Here is a 16783-nt window from a genome sequence, read left to right as displayed (position 1 = left end):
TAACAAATTGCTGGTGAATTTAAGACAATTATTTCAGTTAGTTGCTTGGGGCCGTATGAGCTCCTTAATATTCCTGCCTGTGAATTTTCCTTTGTGTGCGTGTGGCAGCTGTCTCTCTGCTTTGGTGTTGCCTGCTTGTTGCATTAATGTGGGAGTTACAAAGGGTTCTTCTTTTTTCAGGCACCATCCTTGTGCTTTGCAGGATCCCTGGGAGAGATCCTGACATCACCCCATAAAGGAGAGCCTTGAGAACATGCCAGCCTCTTCTGTTGCCTGTGGGGCCCAGCAGAGCTGTAGGTCCAGGGCTGTGGGCTTACCCCAGTAACTCTTGCCCTCTTTCTCCCCTACAGGGGTCCCAGGCAGTGATTACATCAATGCCAATTACATCGATGGCTATCGGAAGCAGAACGCCTACATCGCCACGCAGGGACCGCTGCCAGAAACCCTCAGTGACTTCTGGAGGATGGTGTGGGAACAGAGAACAGCAACTATAGTCATGATGACCAGGCTGGAGGAGAAGTCCAGGGTACAGTGTGTGCTTTCTCTCTTTTCTGGAGCTGTTGGGGGGAAGAAAGGAGGAATGGGAGCACAGGGCATAAGGGCACCCAGGGAGGGGCAGCTCCAGCGATGTGGCTCACTGCTTTGTGCAGCCCAGCAACAAATGCCTTGTAAGCATATCCCTGTGGGGCAAAAGGGTGGCAAAACCTCCTGTTGCTGGCCTGCTCGTTTAGCTCTATTTTGCCTGCATATCTGCATGTGCAGCCATTCTTTCCTGCCCACATCACATCAAAGGGGGAAAGGAAAGCTCTGAGATGGAGAGTGTGGACCACCCCAGAAGCTGAGAAGCTGCAATAGTTGGGTGGGACCAGCAGCAGCCTGACAGGGTCCAGGCATTTCTGGCAATGCAGGGGAATGGCTGACAGGGTCTCATTGCAATAACAAGACTAATTTGTGCCTTGTCCAATGACAACATGTATAAATTATCAGCTTACACTGCCAGGATTAGATATTCTGATGTAATAAACGCAAAGCTGCCTGCAGACCATGGGGAAGGCATGAGCTGGAGAAGGAGTGGGAGCCCTCACTGCAGATGATACAGCTTTCGTGACAGAGGTCCTTACTCAGCCCCTGAAGCAGGAGTTTGTAAGCTGTGACCAAGTGCTCCTGCACCCAGATGCACCCTTTGGGCAAAGCCTGCCCAAGGATGAGGCAGCTTCTGCCTCTCATGATTCAGTTTGCTCCTAAAAGTAAAATTTTAGCAGTGAGCATTTGTACTAGCAGAATATTTTAGTGTTGCCATGCCAACAGCAGAAGGGGCTTGTGCACTCAAGCTGTGAAGCACTGATTATTTTTAGCCCAATAAGCTCATTCTTGAGAAGCAGAAACGGTCAAGTTTGGGTTTAGTTAAAACTTTTGCCTGCATGCTCTCCCTCCCTTTCAAAGCTTTAGCACTGAAATGCTCTCAGGGGTGTCCCAGCCCACCCTGACTGGGAGGAAGTGGCTGGAACCACCAATCACTATGGCAAAACAGATCTGCTTTTCCTAATGTGCAAAAAAACAGGCATTATTGCTGGGTTTCCTGACATCTTCAAATGCCCTACAGCCTGGAGGGAAAAAGAGCATTCCTTGGAGATGAGCTGTCTCTAGAGATCCAACCCCAGCTGAGCACTGTGCTTCCTGCTGCAGAGCCCTGGCTGTTCTGTCCAATGGCCACTGTCACCCACACAGGGTGACAGGGAAATGATTCTGACCTGCCCTGTGGCTCAGAGATTGGCACACTCAGGGCTAAGCAAGATCAGAAGCTTCTGATCAACTGTGCTCTGCAGCTGAGGGTTATATGAGGACTTTCCTGAGCCTTCACATTTCAATAATGAGCATATATTTGAAGAACAAGGAAAAGCCCTTCTGGGTTGCCAAATAAATCCATGCCTGGAATCTTGACTCACTTAACTTCTGGGCTTCTTAGTTATGGCAAGGCACTCCAAGGTGCATGTTTCTTGAAGATAACAGGTTTCCTCTGACCCCAGAGGGACTCGTCTTAGCCTGAGATGTCTGTGCTGCTGAGCTGTGTGTTATCTCCCCCCAGCACACCCCATCCTATCCTGCAGTGTTTTGTTTGTCTGTCCCAAACACAGTGCGTGTGATCAGGCTTTTGGTAACATTGAATCCTTGTTATGGGCAGGAGGTGACCAGAGCCCTCAGAGAATCTCAGGCAGCCTGCCTGATTGGGCAGACTGCCCAGGGGCTCCAGGCTGACCTGACCAGACCCAGACCCCTGCATTTGCTCCCTGGCACTGCCTGCCTAAGTCCTGCTGCCTCTTTGGCACATGCCCAGCACTAATGAGAAGTGGGCATTTTTCTCTGGCTCTGTGGGAGAGGCAGGTTGTCAGGAGAGGCAGTGGAGAAGCCTGGTCACTCCTGAGTTGAACCAGTGATCCACAGCAAGGACTTCCCTGGATGTGTTTGCTGTACCCTGTAGGTGTCTCAGGGCATTCCCTCACAGCAAGGTTCTGGTGGGGAGCTGTGATGTGGACTTCCAGGAGATTATTTTCTCTGGGGGTTTTTGTTGTCTTTTTCAGCATCTTCAAAGGCAAGATTGCTTTTAGCCACCTTCCTGCTCTGCTTTTCCTCATGCCCTTTTGGTGAGGGCTAGAGCTCTCTTGGGAGCACACCTTTTAGGGACCAGTGAAGATCCTAATCCCAGTCATTGCCCATTGCTCCAAAGTTTCAACATGAGTCACTGTTTTGCAGTTCATTCTGCTCCAGAGACTTCAAACTTCATCTGATGTAACCCCTTGGGTCCCTGCAGCATTGCTGCCTGCCACTGCTCATGCTGCTGTGGGACAGCACTGCTCCAGGCAGTCACATGGCATCACAGCATTACCCAAGGGTGACCTTGCCTGAAAGTCCCCTTGCCCAGGCGCTTTGGCAGAGGCACAGGACTGTGTGTCCAGCTGCAGAGCCCGGGGTGGGCAGCAAGGCCTCATGGAGAGCTGCCTGCTGCAGAGCAGGCTCTGCTGCCTTTCCAGGCGAGCTCCCCAGGTCACCCTCAGCACTGCTGTGATAAGCCAACCAGGACCAGCAGCAGCTTGGCAGCCCTGTGGGGGTGACACTGCTTTAAAGGATTCCTGAGCTGCAGAGGGGAAAAAAAATCTTTAAAGAGCATCAGCTTTTATGGTCTGCAATTTTAGCTGGCTTGATGGTCTAAATCATCCTCCCTTTTTCATGTTTTCACAAAGTGAGAAGCACATAAAGGATAGAAATGGCTGGATTGTGCAATTTAGCTGCCTTCAAAGCTTTACAATCAGTTTCAGAATCATTTGGTGGCAGTTCAGAAACACACATTGTAGATTAGCTTTCCCCAAGCTGGGAGTGTGGTGTGTCCCTGCCGGGCTGTGTTGCCAGGAGAGAGGTATTAAAGCAGGATTTCTCCTACCCTGGGCTATCCCCTAGAGCCTGGCAGAGCCAAGTCTCCCACAGCAGTGCCGTGGGTGGTTCTGTTCCAGCCCAGAGCACCAAGCAGCCTTCTCTGGAGTGTGATCTCCCCTGGCATTTCATGTCCTCGGGAGGGGGTGTTAAGAGGCTGGTGCTCAAGGGCCCTGGGGAAGAGAAGCCTGGCAGCCACACGATGCTCCAGCCCTTCTGCTGACAGCAGTGCCATCTGGAGCTTGTGAGCAGGGCTGGGGGCACAGCACAGCTCTCAAGCTGAAGAGAGGTGCCCGGCTGCTCTTGGGCTCAGGGCATCAAAGGAGAGGAACAGGAGCCACTCAGCAAAGCTGCAATAAATGGCTGTTCAGGACATTACTGTGCTCCTTAAGTTAATGAGAAACAAGCACTGCCAGAAGAAAACATCTCTTATCTGCTTTAGTGCCACAGTGCATCGGCTTCAGCATAAAATTTACAGAGCTTGAAAATGGGGCATAAACATTATGGGTAAATTTGGCAGAAAATGTGACTGACTCTTATCTGGTCATGAATAAATAATTTTCAATTACCAGCCCAGGCATTGCTATTATCCCACACAGGGAACCTCTGAAGTTTGTTTTGTGCTCGAGTACACAGCCCTGCAGCATGTGGGTGACAGGAGGGGACTGCTGTCCCTGAGGTGTAGGCTCAGGCTCAGGAACAGGCTGTGCTGTTCCCCTGAAACATCCCCTGCAAACCACAGCAAGCAGCTGTCCCCAGCATTTGCCAGGATGCCATGCTGCTCTCCTCTCCCTTAGAGAGGGTCACATCCTCCCCAAGCCAGGCAATATGAACTCAGACCTCGTGGAGACAGCCTGCAGGTAGCACCTACTCATGAGGATGGGATCAGTTTAGCTGTGAAATAATGTTTGTGACCTTCAAGTTGCTGGTGCTGCAGCCAGTCAGCACCAAATGCTCTGTGCCAAGTGAGGAAGAGGAATCCTGAGATTATTGCAGGGCCTGCCATGCTGCCACAGATCCAAGGCAGCACAGCAGCCCAAGCAGCAGGAGACCCTGGGCAGGAGGCAGCAGAGCTGTTCTGCTTGCACAGGCACCTGCAGTACCCCATTAGGCAGCCTTGCACCAGGCACTTCTGCCAGGGCAGGCCTTACTGTGAGCAGAACCCAAAAAGCAGGGAGAGGTGCATCCCTCTGACTCCAGGTTGCTGCACTCCAGAGCCAGAGTGCAGGATCAGGGCTCTCACAAGCCCCACCCTGCTGCAAGTGGTTTCAATTAAAAGGCAGAACTTCATTGATTCCTAATTAAGCTCATTGTTTCCCTTCCCACGCATTCCCCTGTAAACACATTCTGCTAATAATTAAGTTTACTATTCCTTGACAAGCACAGATGATCTTCCATTCATTCCTCTCTCCTAGGGTGGGAAACCATTTTCACTGTGGTGCACATGGGTGGGAATGAAGTCTTCCTCCTGTCAGCCAGGCACTGTGGCTCTGCAGGGTGGGGGAGCCAGGTACCAGATTAAACAGGGATGCTGAGGGTGCCAATTAAATAGGGAGCTTGGGGCTTCACAGAAAAAAAAAAAAAGAAATGGAGGAGTAGTTTGAAAACACTGAGCTGTGAAGAGGAGGAGGAGAGCAGCAGCATGTGAGCAGGGAGGGATGTGCAGGGCGGTGAAGGGGGCAGAGGGATGGGCCCCTGGGGATGTGTTTGGCTGTCTGCCAAGTGGGATGCAACAAAAGCTGTGACCAGTAGCTCAAAGCACCCTGACTGCAGAGTTGGAAAGGGATGATAAGGATGATGCAAGGCAGGAGGTTTCTAGGGAGCAGCAGTGTTTTCATGATGGGACAGTGCTGCCTGCAGGAGGGGGCTGAAGGGGTAGTTTGGCCACAGTCTGTGTCTTGCAGAGGGAGAGCAAGATGTGCCTGTGTCTAAGCTGCCATCTGTTCCTTGCAGAACCATTTTGAAACACCTGGGAGATGTAGAATTTCAGGGATGTGCCACCTGCCACAGGTGCAGGTTGGTGTTGCTTGGTGATGCTTAATTTACTCAAGCCTGCAGCAGGGCAGGGAGGGTGGATACAGCATCCAGGCTGGAGCCCTGGCATGGGCTGTGTCCCACCTTCACAAGGGTGGTCTGCTGCCCAAGGCCATGCTGGCAGGGCACCCTGGGAGACTATGAATGTCATGGGAAAGGTAATGCCTGTTGCTGTGTACTGTGCTGGACTCAGCTCTGTCCTACCACAGCTGTGGGTCAAGGACACCAGGCTGGCTGGGAGCTGGTGGGGATACAGACTGCATCTCATTCACCTCAGCTGCCCTTTGAGTAGAGCAGTGCCCACAGAAACCACCATTTCCTCCTCCCTGCTGCACTAGCTCTTCTCCAGTCATCTCACAACTGCCCACCTTCTCTTCATCCAGGTGAAGCTCAGGCAGGGGGTGGTTCAGGCAAAGCCCCAAAGATGCCCATCTCACCAAACAGGAGGCAGAGAAGTACTACAGCAGGCACAAATCACTGCTAGGAATTGCTGCTCACTGTCTTGGTATCTGGTGTTGCTCTTGCTGCTCTTGTCTGGTGGCCTGGCCCCCTTTGCCACTTCCACCAATGGCTCCAGGGGAAAAGGAAAATCCCTCTTTCAATGAGTAGCCACTTACTGAGATCACCTCAGCTGGTCAGAGCATGGTGCTAATAACACCAAGATTGGTTCAATTCCCATATGGGCCATTCACTTGAGAGTTGGACAAAATTATCCTTGCGGGTCAGTTCAGCTCAGAATATTATTCTGATTCTGAGTCTTATGGAAAGGGGTCCAGCAGGTGCTGCCTTTTTTTTGGGGGTTGGGACACTCTGGGGGAAGGAAATCTGGATTTTAGAGCCCCCCCCCTGCACAATTACTCATTTCTGTCTCTACCCTTTGAAGTGCAGAGCCCTGTTCCTCATCCCAGATGCCCCAGCCAGCATGCAATCACTGACCCATTTTCCTCACCTCCCTGCAGGTAAAGTGTGACCAGTACTGGCCTAGCCGGGGTACAGAAACCTATGGGATGATCCAGGTGGTCCTGCTGGATACAGTGGAGCTGGCGACCTACACCGTGCGCACCTTCGCGCTGTACAAGGTATGGGACTGCCTGCTGCTGCTGCTTCACGTATTGCAGAGATGGTTCCCAAGGCTGCAGGGTGCTCCATGGCCCACAGGCAGTGGCCAGTGGCTGCACCTGGCTTGCCCAGGCATGAGCCATGTCTCACAGGTGGGCTGCAGTAGGACATCAGATGCAGGTTGTGCATCTGGTTACCACTGGACTTTGGCCAGGATACTTAATGCTCTTCTGTGTGCTTTTTGTGATACTTAATGCTTTTCTGTGTGCTGTTCTTGCCTCTGGTGAGTGTACAGGTAGCAGCTGTCCTCCCATTAGAGGGACAACATGGGAAGCAGTGAATTTTTATCACTCCTGTCACTAATAATGCAAATGGAGGGGCTATTTCTGACATGAGCATAAACCCTTCTCTCCTGCCTGCTGCATTCCTCATTAGTGTTTGGAAATCCCTGGGGGCAGTGCCAGCAGCAGTGTCAATGCAGACAGGCTTTGCAGCAAGTGCTTCTGTGCGTGACTGAGTGTGTGCCAGGAGCCCAGTGCTCAGGGGGGACACACTCGTGTCCCAGGAAGGCCCCAGCGATCACCCAGCTGTTCCTACCACTTGCTGCATAGATCACTCGCTGCACAAATCACTCAGCCAAGCCCAGAGAGGAGCAGGGCAGTCTGCAGTCACAGGCTGGTCACCCAGCCCAGGGACACCATGATGCAGAGGAGCAGGGAGGGAGCTGGCTGCTGTAGCCCTTCCATGCCCAGTGTCCATTTTCCCTGAACGTGCAGTGAGTATGCAGGCACTGAACCTGTGCTGTGCAGAAAAGAGTCTTTCACCTTCCCTGCAGTCTGTTCCACTCCTGCAGAGATGCTCTGTTGTCTGTAAAACTGCCTTTCTACAGATCATCTGTATGTATAGGCGCTTTGCAATAAACCTGTGTTTTTCCTCCAAATTTTCACTGGTGAAAGCCCAGTACATGCATCATCACACAGAGCTTTGCGTGCCTGTGGCTGCTGTTGCCCTATCAGTGCATTCCTGCACTGGGATGAGATGTTCTCATGCAAAACAACTCCTCTTTGTCTTTGACAGAATGGCTCCAATGAGAAGACAGAGCTGCGGCAGTTCCAGTTCATGGCTTGGCCCGACCACGGGGTGCCAGAATACCCCACCCCAATCCTCGCTTTCCTGCGGCGGGTCAAGGCCTGTAACCCAACAGATGCTGGGCCCATGGTTGTGCACTGCAGGTAGGACTGTGTGTTTGTCTTCTGGCTGCAGGAGCTTTAACCTGTCTGAAAGTGGAGTCTCCCCTTCTTGTGAGAAAGGTTTCATGGTAGCACAACCTGTGCTGCATGCTTGGGCTGGCAGCAGAACAGGCTCAGCAGTGGTAATGCAATGGTGGCATTTCTGTTGCTAGTGCTGTATCAGATTGAACAGGACTATATGGAGAGCCTCAGAAAACACATTTTCCTGTAGAACTGCAAGTGCCATTTAAAAATTAAATTATCTGTTCCCAGCCTAAGTGGGTGGTACCTTCAGATGCACATCACTGACAGAAATTCATGCAGTGACCTCTGCGAACATTCATATGCAATATTTACAGCCATATTCTTTCACAGGGTAGAAAGGCAGCTCTTAAGGCAAAATATTAGTCTACTAAGGCTCAGATTCTTACCCAGCCAAGATTTATTTGTAGCAGCCAAGAGGGGACTGTTACTGAACAAACCACTCCATCATTGCTGTTTCAGCATACGCCTTACCAGCAGTGTTTAATGCTCTTCTTTCATGCTCTGTTTCAGATGGTAGTGGGGTGTAATTAACACACAAACAAGCTGTATTAAAGCCTTGTTAAGGATATGACTTGCACCATAAATGAGGGAATGCCTAGCTCCCTACCTCTGTCTGTGTTTATGTGTCACAACAGTGTATCTGCTGTTTTCAGGGTTGTCTCAGAGTGAGTAGCTTGAGGTTTGCTACTGCCTGTCCAGCAGTGGAGAGGCATTTGGTGCTTGAGGAAGGGCTCAGCACAGTCATACATAACCTCAGCTTTCTGCTTCCCCTCTCAGGCTGGCCATGCTCATTTTATGGGTAAGGAAACAGTTACCCAGGTTAGGGGACAAGCAGGCTGGAAATTACTGGCTTCAGTGGTGTTAGGGCCCAGCCTGATCTTCACGTCTTCTGACTTCACACACACATGTGTGTGTCACTCTCCTGCCTGTTACGCACATTTCTCCTTCCCTTGTGGAGGGCTGCCAGCCACCACAGGGATCAGCAGGGTGTCACCATGTCTTTTCCGGGGACAGCAGAAAGACTGAGGAGCTTCTCACATTCTCCAGTGATACTCTCCCTCGCTCCTCCTGTCACTTCTTGTTTGGAGCTTTGCTCACAGAGAGCAGCCTTTACTCCCCTTGTGTGCCCTAAGTCCGGGTGATCTCTGGAGCTTGTGTGACATCTCTAGGAGATGGTGTCATCTCAGACCGTGTGCTTTGCTCCTGCAGTGCTGGCGTGGGCCGAACCGGCTGCTTCATTGTCATCGACGCCATGCTGGAGCGGATGAAGCACGAGAAGACCGTGGACATCTACGGCCACGTGACGTGCATGCGCTCCCAGCGCAACTACATGGTGCAGACAGAGGACCAGTACATCTTCATCCACGAGGCCTTGCTGGAGGCCGCCACGTGCAGCAACACCGAGGTGCCCGCACGCAACCTCTTCGCCCACATCCAGAAGCTGACCCAGGTGCCACCAGGCGAGAGCGTCACTGCAATGGAGCTGGAATTCAAGGTTGGTGGCAGAGCCCCAGCACTCCACTTCTCTAGTGCCCTGTGTCTGCCCAGAGAGCTCCACGGGCTGGTCGTCCAGGGGTTGGGAGAGGTGGGCTATGGATCATTACAGGCAGTTATTCTTTTGTGTGTTTCAAAAGCAGGTAGGCAGTGATTTAAAATACATTTGAATTGTAAAGCTTGTGTCGGCCGTGGTCCCCCCTGGATTGGCAGATTCTGGGGATGATATAAAAGGCAGATGGATGTGCAGTTCCCAGCAGCACATTCTGCTCTAGGTTCACTGTGCGGCAGGAGCTGCATCTGAAATCAGATGCATATCATGTTAGTGATAATTGATGTTACTGTGAACAACTTGTCTGGAAACAGCTCCAATTTAAATATGTGAGACATTTCTGGTCTCATTTCTTCAATGCTAAGCTCTGTAATCTTTTAACCACCTCAACACCAAGCCTCACTGTCTAGAATTGGTGAAGGCAGTGTTTTAAGGCACACCATTTTTAAGAAGCCAAGCCCACATTTTTCTGCCTGTATCTGTGTATGCCAACTGCAGATATTTATTACAGCCTTGGAGCTGAAGTGAACTCTGTTAAGTGCCTATATTCTCAGATGAGGAGCATTAGTCCAGTGAACTCTTGCAGGGGAATATAGCTCATGCAGGGAGGCAGCAGACCATGCAGGCTGTGAAATGAACTGCAGCAGTACACCTTCACCCTGGGGATTCCCTCCAAGTGACAAAGGAGCAGGAGAGGCAAAATATTGACTTTCCATGTTAGCTGGGAATAGTTGAGAAGCTCTGTCCTGTGGTTATCAGAGCTGCTGGTATCCTGGGGTTGGAACAGTAAAACATAATGCCTGAGTATCTCATGGTGACACTCCTCAGGAGAGCCACAGAATTGTGCTCAACTCAAGCAATTCTGTTGTAAGAATGACAAAATTTTATTTTCCTTTTATTTCTCCAAAGATGTCTTGAGAACAGTAGTGAAATTGCCCCTCTCTGTGCCCTGGCAGTGTCCACTGCATGGGAAACCTTGGGGAGCAGGATATGGGAGGTCCTCCCATGGCTGAACTGCTCCTCAGAAAGCAACACTGTCCCCCTGCAGAGAGCCTCTCCTGAGGTCAACCTGCCACTCATAGAGAGAAGGGTGGTTCTGGAGATGCTGGAGGCAGTCTTTTGGGGAAGGAAAAAAAAAAAAGTAGCTGGGGGAAGGAAGAGTGACTTCTGTTTGAATCTGCCAGCAGATCTAAGTAACACATTTACCATTACTCCAGTTTATGGGACTCAAAGAGAGCCATAAAATGTCTCACAGTAACCCAAAATATATCTTCTTTACCTAAAACTGTCACAATTCTCACATTTTCTTGGGTTCTTCTGGGGTGAGAAGTAAATTACAAGACATTGTTGGAAGAGGAAAGAGGAAAAGCTTTGCTTCCCTGCCACCACCAAGCATACATCCCTGGCTCAGAGAGGTACAAAGCCTCTTGGCTCTGTGTGTGTCAGAGAGCTGCTGTGGGTCTTCACTCCACTACATGACTGCTGCCAGGATCCCGATTCTGCCCCCAGACTGCTGCATCTCCAGCAGGGATCTGATTTGTCTCCTCCTCTTTCAGCTGCTGGCCAATTCTAAAGCACATACCTCACGTTTCATCAGTGCCAACCTCCCTTGCAACAAATTCAAGAACCGCCTCGTGAACATCATGCCGTATGAGCTGACAAGAGTCTGCCTGCAGCCCATCCGCGGTGTCGAGGGCTCTGACTACATCAATGCCAGCTTCATAGATGGCTACAGGTAAGGATTACCTTGGGTGACTGTGCCAGCTTGGCCTGCCTGCTTGCCTTCTCTTTCCCAAGGCAAGCAGGTCCTGACCGCCTGAGGTGGGCTGGGGACCACTTTGTTGCATTTTATCTATTTCCTTCTTCTCAGACACTGCAGTGTGTGTAGTTACAATATGTGAAGACTGCCTGTGAGTGAGTGCTGCCAGGCTGGCTTGTGTTGCTGTAGACAGATGTCCACATGGCTGGAGTGGCAGGCTGTGTTGGCTTCTGTGGAGGTTTTATGGGATATTCTGGTAGGATCCCTTGGCTTGTTGAGTACCTAACTCAAACCTGCCTCCCTGCTGTAACAACTAGAGTTAGGAGTGTGCTTCCACTGAGTGGCTGATCCAGGCAGCAGCTCAAAGCTTGTTCCATGTCTTGATTTTAGGAGGAGTCTGGATCCTCAGGCAGGGCTGGTGCTGGACACTGGGAAGCCCATCACTAGGTTACTCTCTCCAGAACACAGTTTAGAAAGCACCAGTTAAGATCTAGTGCGGCTGTAATGCTTAAGTTTTCTGTATCTGTCTGCTGACATCTCATTCTCAGATGCTGAATGCCAGGAGAGAAGAATAGCCCAGTGGCCACATCCCCTTCCCAAGCAACCCCTAGACAACAATCCAAAGCAAGTCACAGTGATGCACATCAAAGGCCTGTTCCTGTCATCTGTCTGTGCACCATCACTGTAAGGTCATCCCTCATGTGCACCATCATCAGTGCTGGAGTGGGGGATGCAATGATAGATGTGGCACATGTCCCTTCCAACTTGGCTTTGCCCATCTGCCTCTTTTGGACTGGTAACCTCCCAGATGCAAAAGGCACTGCCAAAGGGAACAAATGTGGGTGCAGCCAGGCCAGCAGCTCTGTGCCTTGTTGCTGCTTCAACAGCTGAGCCCAGCAAGAGTTCCCAGGGAGAAGGGCAAGAGTGGACAAGGAGCAAAAGGAGAGCAACCCTTGGAGCATCTCAACACAGGAAAACTGAAGCAAGCCAGGCCCCTCAGGGTGGGACAGAGTAATGGGGAGGGATGAAGGGGCTGGAGAAAAGCTGTCACAGAGCAGAGAGAGTCTCCACTACCTCCTGGGTGTGTGGCACAGAGCCACCCACCACCAGTGATTAAGGCGGCTGCCTGGCTGCAGCCTGAGTCTGACAGATGGACTGCAGCCACTGTCCTGGCTCCAGAGCCGATGGAGAGCAACACTGGCTTTGCCTCTTGATGATGCTATGGAGGGAGGGAGAGGGCTGCCATCACAGCAGGTGGTACCATTTCATGTGCTACTTACCCTATCCCCAAGTTCTGTTATCTCTTCCCATCCCTTTCTTTGAGTCATCGTTCTTCTAGTTATCTAAAGAAATCAGTTGGCCCAAGGTCCTGCAGATACCACTGATGCTGCATCTTTATTAGCTTTTTCACTTCATTCTGCATCCCCATTCCCTGTTTTTTACTATGTGTTATAAATCCACCTTGAAGCAGCCCCTGTCTGCATCCCGCATGTTACAGCTGCCCTGCAGCACGTTCATTAATTTAGCACCATTAGAAATAGCACCAGTAGAGGGATGAAGGCAGAACGGAGGGAGGAAGGCAGGATGGAAGAAGCCAGCCCTGGTCCCGCGGGCTCCAGCGCCCCGCAGTGGTGGAGCCAGCTCAGACTCTGCTGTGCCAGGCTGGGAGCTCAGTACCAGCATGCCAGAGCTGAGTCCAGAGCACCAAGGGGGCTTTCTTCAGGGTGGGGGCTGGTCTGGGGCACATCACACAGAAAATTAGGAGAGGTGCTCTGGTTGGCAGTGGAACCAAAAACAAATTCTGAAGCTTTATAAAAGCAGACAAAACTGTATTAAAGGTTTCCACACTGCCCTCATTATTGTCTGGAGTGTGTAATCCAGGTGACCTGGTTCAGCTGCTCTGTATTTTCCTATGCAATGGGAGGGATGATGGGTACTGCAGAGAGTAAAAGGAATACAGGGGTGCTGCTGGGATCATCCCCAAGCACAGTCTCTCCTTCCAGCCCAGGTGGGTGCTGGCAGCCTGCTGGTGGGGGCCTGGGTGCCAGGAGGGCTCTCAGTGCAACAACAGCACTGGAGACAAAAAGCAGCAAGAGGCTGGGCTGGGGACGCCCCAGCAAGGACTAAGAGCTTTTCTGGATCTCCCAAGTTGCGCTCACTGTGTCTGTGGGGAGCACTTAGAGGACAAGTGCTGGACCAGCTCACCTCTCTCCCAGAGCCCATGGCTCATCCTACTGCTGGATTGTCAGACTTGTTCCTTGATACCATGGGGCCCTGCTTCCAGATCACCCAGCCCACCAGCTCCCAGAAGCAGCTGCTGCCCATCTCTGAGGAGCTGCTCTGAGCACCATTTTGTTTGTCGCAGGCAGCAGAAGGCCTACATCGCCACACAGGGACCACTGGCCGAGACCACGGAGGATTTCTGGCGGATGCTCTGGGAGCACGACTCCACTATCGTGGTGATGTTGACAAAGCTGCGTGAGATGGGCCGGGTACGAGTCCTGCTGTGGGGGCAGGGGGGCTCTGGGGCTGCTGTCTGGGGGCTCATGCTCTTGGCTCACCCCAGTCTGTGTTTCGCACCACTCACTCTGGGCGAGCCCCCCCTGTCTGTTGGCTGACCCTGTGGCCCCACAACCACATAGGCACCCAGGGAGGGGGAGGGAGGAGCGGCAGCTTGTCGGTGCTAATGTCTTACCCTGCTCCTCATCCACAGGAGAAGTGCCATCAGTACTGGCCTGCAGAGCGCTCTGCCCGGTACCAGTACTTCGTGGTGGACCCCATGGCAGAGTACAACATGCCACAGTACATCCTCCGGGAGTTCAAGGTGACGGATGCCAGGGTGAGTGCATCTGCTGGCTCCCCAGCTCCTCTGCCTCTCATGCCTCTGCCCTACCCAGGCCAGTCGAGGAGGTATGCAACAGCTCCTGGAGAAACGGGAAAGCAAATGCTGCCTTGTACTGCCTGCAAAAAGGGCTGCTGCCCACCACCCACTGCTCCTCTCTCTACAGGTTCCTGCCCTGCCAGCTGTGCCAGCCCCCTGAACAGCTCAGGGATGGATCCCTGTCAGCACCAGACTCTGCTTTGCCTGTGCTGCTCACTTGAGCAAGCATTTAACACAGGTCCCCCTGCACCTGGAGTCTGTGTGTACAGCATCTGACCGAGCACAGGACCCCTGTGTTACAGTAAACATGGTTCTAGGGTGGAGTTGGGCCCCAAACACTGACCCAGTGGACCCTGTAGGGGCCCAAAGGCCTGCTCAGCTAAGCTACCCTGGGGTGAACATGGAAAATTGAGACAGGTCCCAAACATGCAGCAAATGATCTGCCTGGGCTCACCCGTGGCCTGCGCACCTTCTCACCTGGCCTGTTCAGGGGGTCTGAGAGCAGGTCGGAGCACCAGTGCTGAGGGGAGTGAGATCAGGCCCTCACCGATGGTTCACATCCAACACCCCTCTCCCTGCAGGACGGCCAGTCACGGACCATCCGCCAGTTCCAGTTCACAGACTGGCCTGAACAGGGAGTGCCAAAGACAGGAGAAGGCTTCATTGACTTCATTGGGCAGGTGCACAAGACCAAGGAGCAGTTTGGGCAGGATGGGCCCATCACAGTGCACTGCAGGTAAGGACTGCAGTCTCGCCCCTGTGCTCCAGGAGCAGTTTGCACTGCTCCTAGGAGCTCTGCAGAGCCCTTCTGGGGCTGGCAGGACTCACAGTGGTCCCTCTTGCTCCCTGTGCAGTGCCGGGGTTGGGCGCACGGGCGTGTTCATCACACTCAGCATTGTGCTGGAGAGGATGCGCTACGAGGGCGTCGTGGACATGTTCCAGATGGTGAAGACCTTGCGGACGCAGCGGCCAGCCATGGTGCAGACAGAGGTGAGCTCCCCTCCTGTGCGTGGCAGTGGAGATCTGTGGGAGAAGGGAGGGCCCTGATGTCTCTGGATGTTGGACCCTACCCTACAGCCCGCTGTCCTTGTGTCCCCATTGCTCATGTTTCCCTCGTTGGTGCCTTGCAGGACCAGTACCAGCTGTGCTACAGAGCCGCACTGGAGTACCTTGGCAGCTTCGACCACTATGCAACGTAACAGTGCTTTCCTCCAGTCGCGGTGGGGATGTCTAGGAGTGGAGATGGGTCCCTGTGAGCCAGAGCCGCCCATTCCTCAGTCCTTCTGTACAGGTGGAGGTACTGCCCAGGCCGCAGACCTCCACGCCAACCAGTTCTGACCACGGCATTTAGGAACTTAGCCCCAGCGCCAAATGAGGGAATCCGACTCCAAAAGCATTTCCAGTCTCTGGCTGAATTTCTGCTCATGTGCATCTCTCACCCTCTCTCATGCCGACTGCATTTCACAGCAAGGCTTTAGGTGGGTGGAATGGGATCTTTTTTTTAAACATGTAAAATAGTTACTAGTGGTTTTTATAATCTTCTCTCTTTATTTTTTATTTTTTGCAAGTCTTAATGTTTTGCCCAAGCAGAACTGGACCCGCCAAACCTTTGGGAGTTGGGTTTTGGTTTTTTTAATTTCCTTTTGCTTTTACATTTTTTACTGCCCTGTGTTTATTTCAGCCCAGTCACTGCTGGTTCTGCCCATTTTAGTGCAGCTTCCTTGGTAATTCGCAGCAGCTGGCTTGTGGTTCCTGCCCATCTACATTCCCCATAGGCTTTTTAATCCTCTGTAGAATATGAAATTTCATGGAACTGGACCTAAGCTACCAATTATTTTTTTAGTCTTCTCCCCTCCCCCATTATTTCCTTAGTAGGTTTGGGTTTGGGAGGGCATATGGGGTCGCTGGAGAAGCGTCCCTTTGTCAGCTGGAAACTGTTCAGTCCTATTACAATACGTGTTCAACCAATCCAGTGACCGTGTGTATTGGCAGATCCTGATATGACGTGAGTTGTCGTCGCCTTGTTTGTGAGAGACCCGAAATCCCGGGCTCCATGCATTGGAACCTCTTTTTGTGTGTCTTGCTGGAAAGGGGGCAGGAGTAGTGAGGGGGTCCCACAGTTCCCCAGGGAGGGGATGGAAAGAGCAAGGCACGGCCCTTTGTGTTAACCCCACGGTTCTGTGCGTGCAAGCGCCATCCTGTCACCTCTCACCAGTGGAGTGTGTCAGAGCATTGACAAAGACAAGGAGCACAAGCCCAGCTGATCACAGCAGAGCTGGACCATCTCGCTTTGGAAGCAGGGTACTGCAGGGAAGGGGAGGGGAGTACACATGGCTTCAGAGGTTGGGTGTATCTATAATTTCTGCTATCCTGCAAATGTTAAGAGTCACTAGAATATTGTACTTTCTGCTACTTCAGGATGTTCTAATGAACCAATGTGGCAAGACTACTGGACTTAATTTAATGGTACTATATATTAATACTCCTTATTATATCACGCTTGCACTAAAGATGGGGAGTGAGCAGCCCTCTTTTGAGTGCATTGAGTTATGAATAAAGGTGGTGGAAGGGTATCTAATTGTATTATCACATGTATTCCGAATGTTAAGAATCCAAGCTACGTTGAAATCAGCAATCCAGGGTTGGTAATGTTGGAGGACACATTCATTTTTACCTTGTGGATGCATAGTGCTGTAGGGGTCACTGTTGTATACAGTCTGTTTTCTATTTGTTAATAAAAAAATCTACAGCATCATTGCATAATTCTTGATGTTAATAAATTTGAATAATTGGGTTTCATACAA

At 51.6% G+C, this 16783-nt stretch overlaps 1 protein-coding gene across 13 annotated transcripts in view; it reads left to right on the top strand.

Annotated features, from left to right (window-relative positions):
- The window catches only part of PTPRF (protein tyrosine phosphatase receptor type F), a 374864-nt gene extending 358081 nt beyond the window's left edge, over positions 1 to 16783 (top strand). For all 13 annotated transcript variants that reach the window (XM_066556139.1, XM_066556138.1, XM_066556135.1 and 10 more), the window contains 10 exons: positions 351 to 526; positions 6420 to 6539; positions 7597 to 7751; positions 9003 to 9288; positions 10896 to 11074; positions 13464 to 13590; positions 13812 to 13937; positions 14561 to 14715; positions 14834 to 14969; positions 15110 to 16783. In XM_066556139.1, the coding sequence (XP_066412236.1) occupies positions 351 to 526; positions 6420 to 6539; positions 7597 to 7751; positions 9003 to 9288; positions 10896 to 11074; positions 13464 to 13590; positions 13812 to 13937; positions 14561 to 14715; positions 14834 to 14969; positions 15110 to 15178 (1529 nt within the window). In that variant the 3' untranslated portion in view covers positions 15179 to 16783. The remainder of the gene's footprint in view (positions 1 to 350; positions 527 to 6419; positions 6540 to 7596; positions 7752 to 9002; positions 9289 to 10895; positions 11075 to 13463; positions 13591 to 13811; positions 13938 to 14560; positions 14716 to 14833; positions 14970 to 15109) is intronic.

This window comes from Molothrus aeneus, chromosome 9, assembly GCF_037042795.1.
Source record: "Molothrus aeneus isolate 106 chromosome 9, BPBGC_Maene_1.0, whole genome shotgun sequence".
In the NCBI taxonomy this organism is placed as follows: domain Eukaryota; kingdom Metazoa; phylum Chordata; class Aves; order Passeriformes; family Icteridae; genus Molothrus; species Molothrus aeneus.
This window is presented reverse-complemented; position numbering and strand designations above follow the sequence as displayed.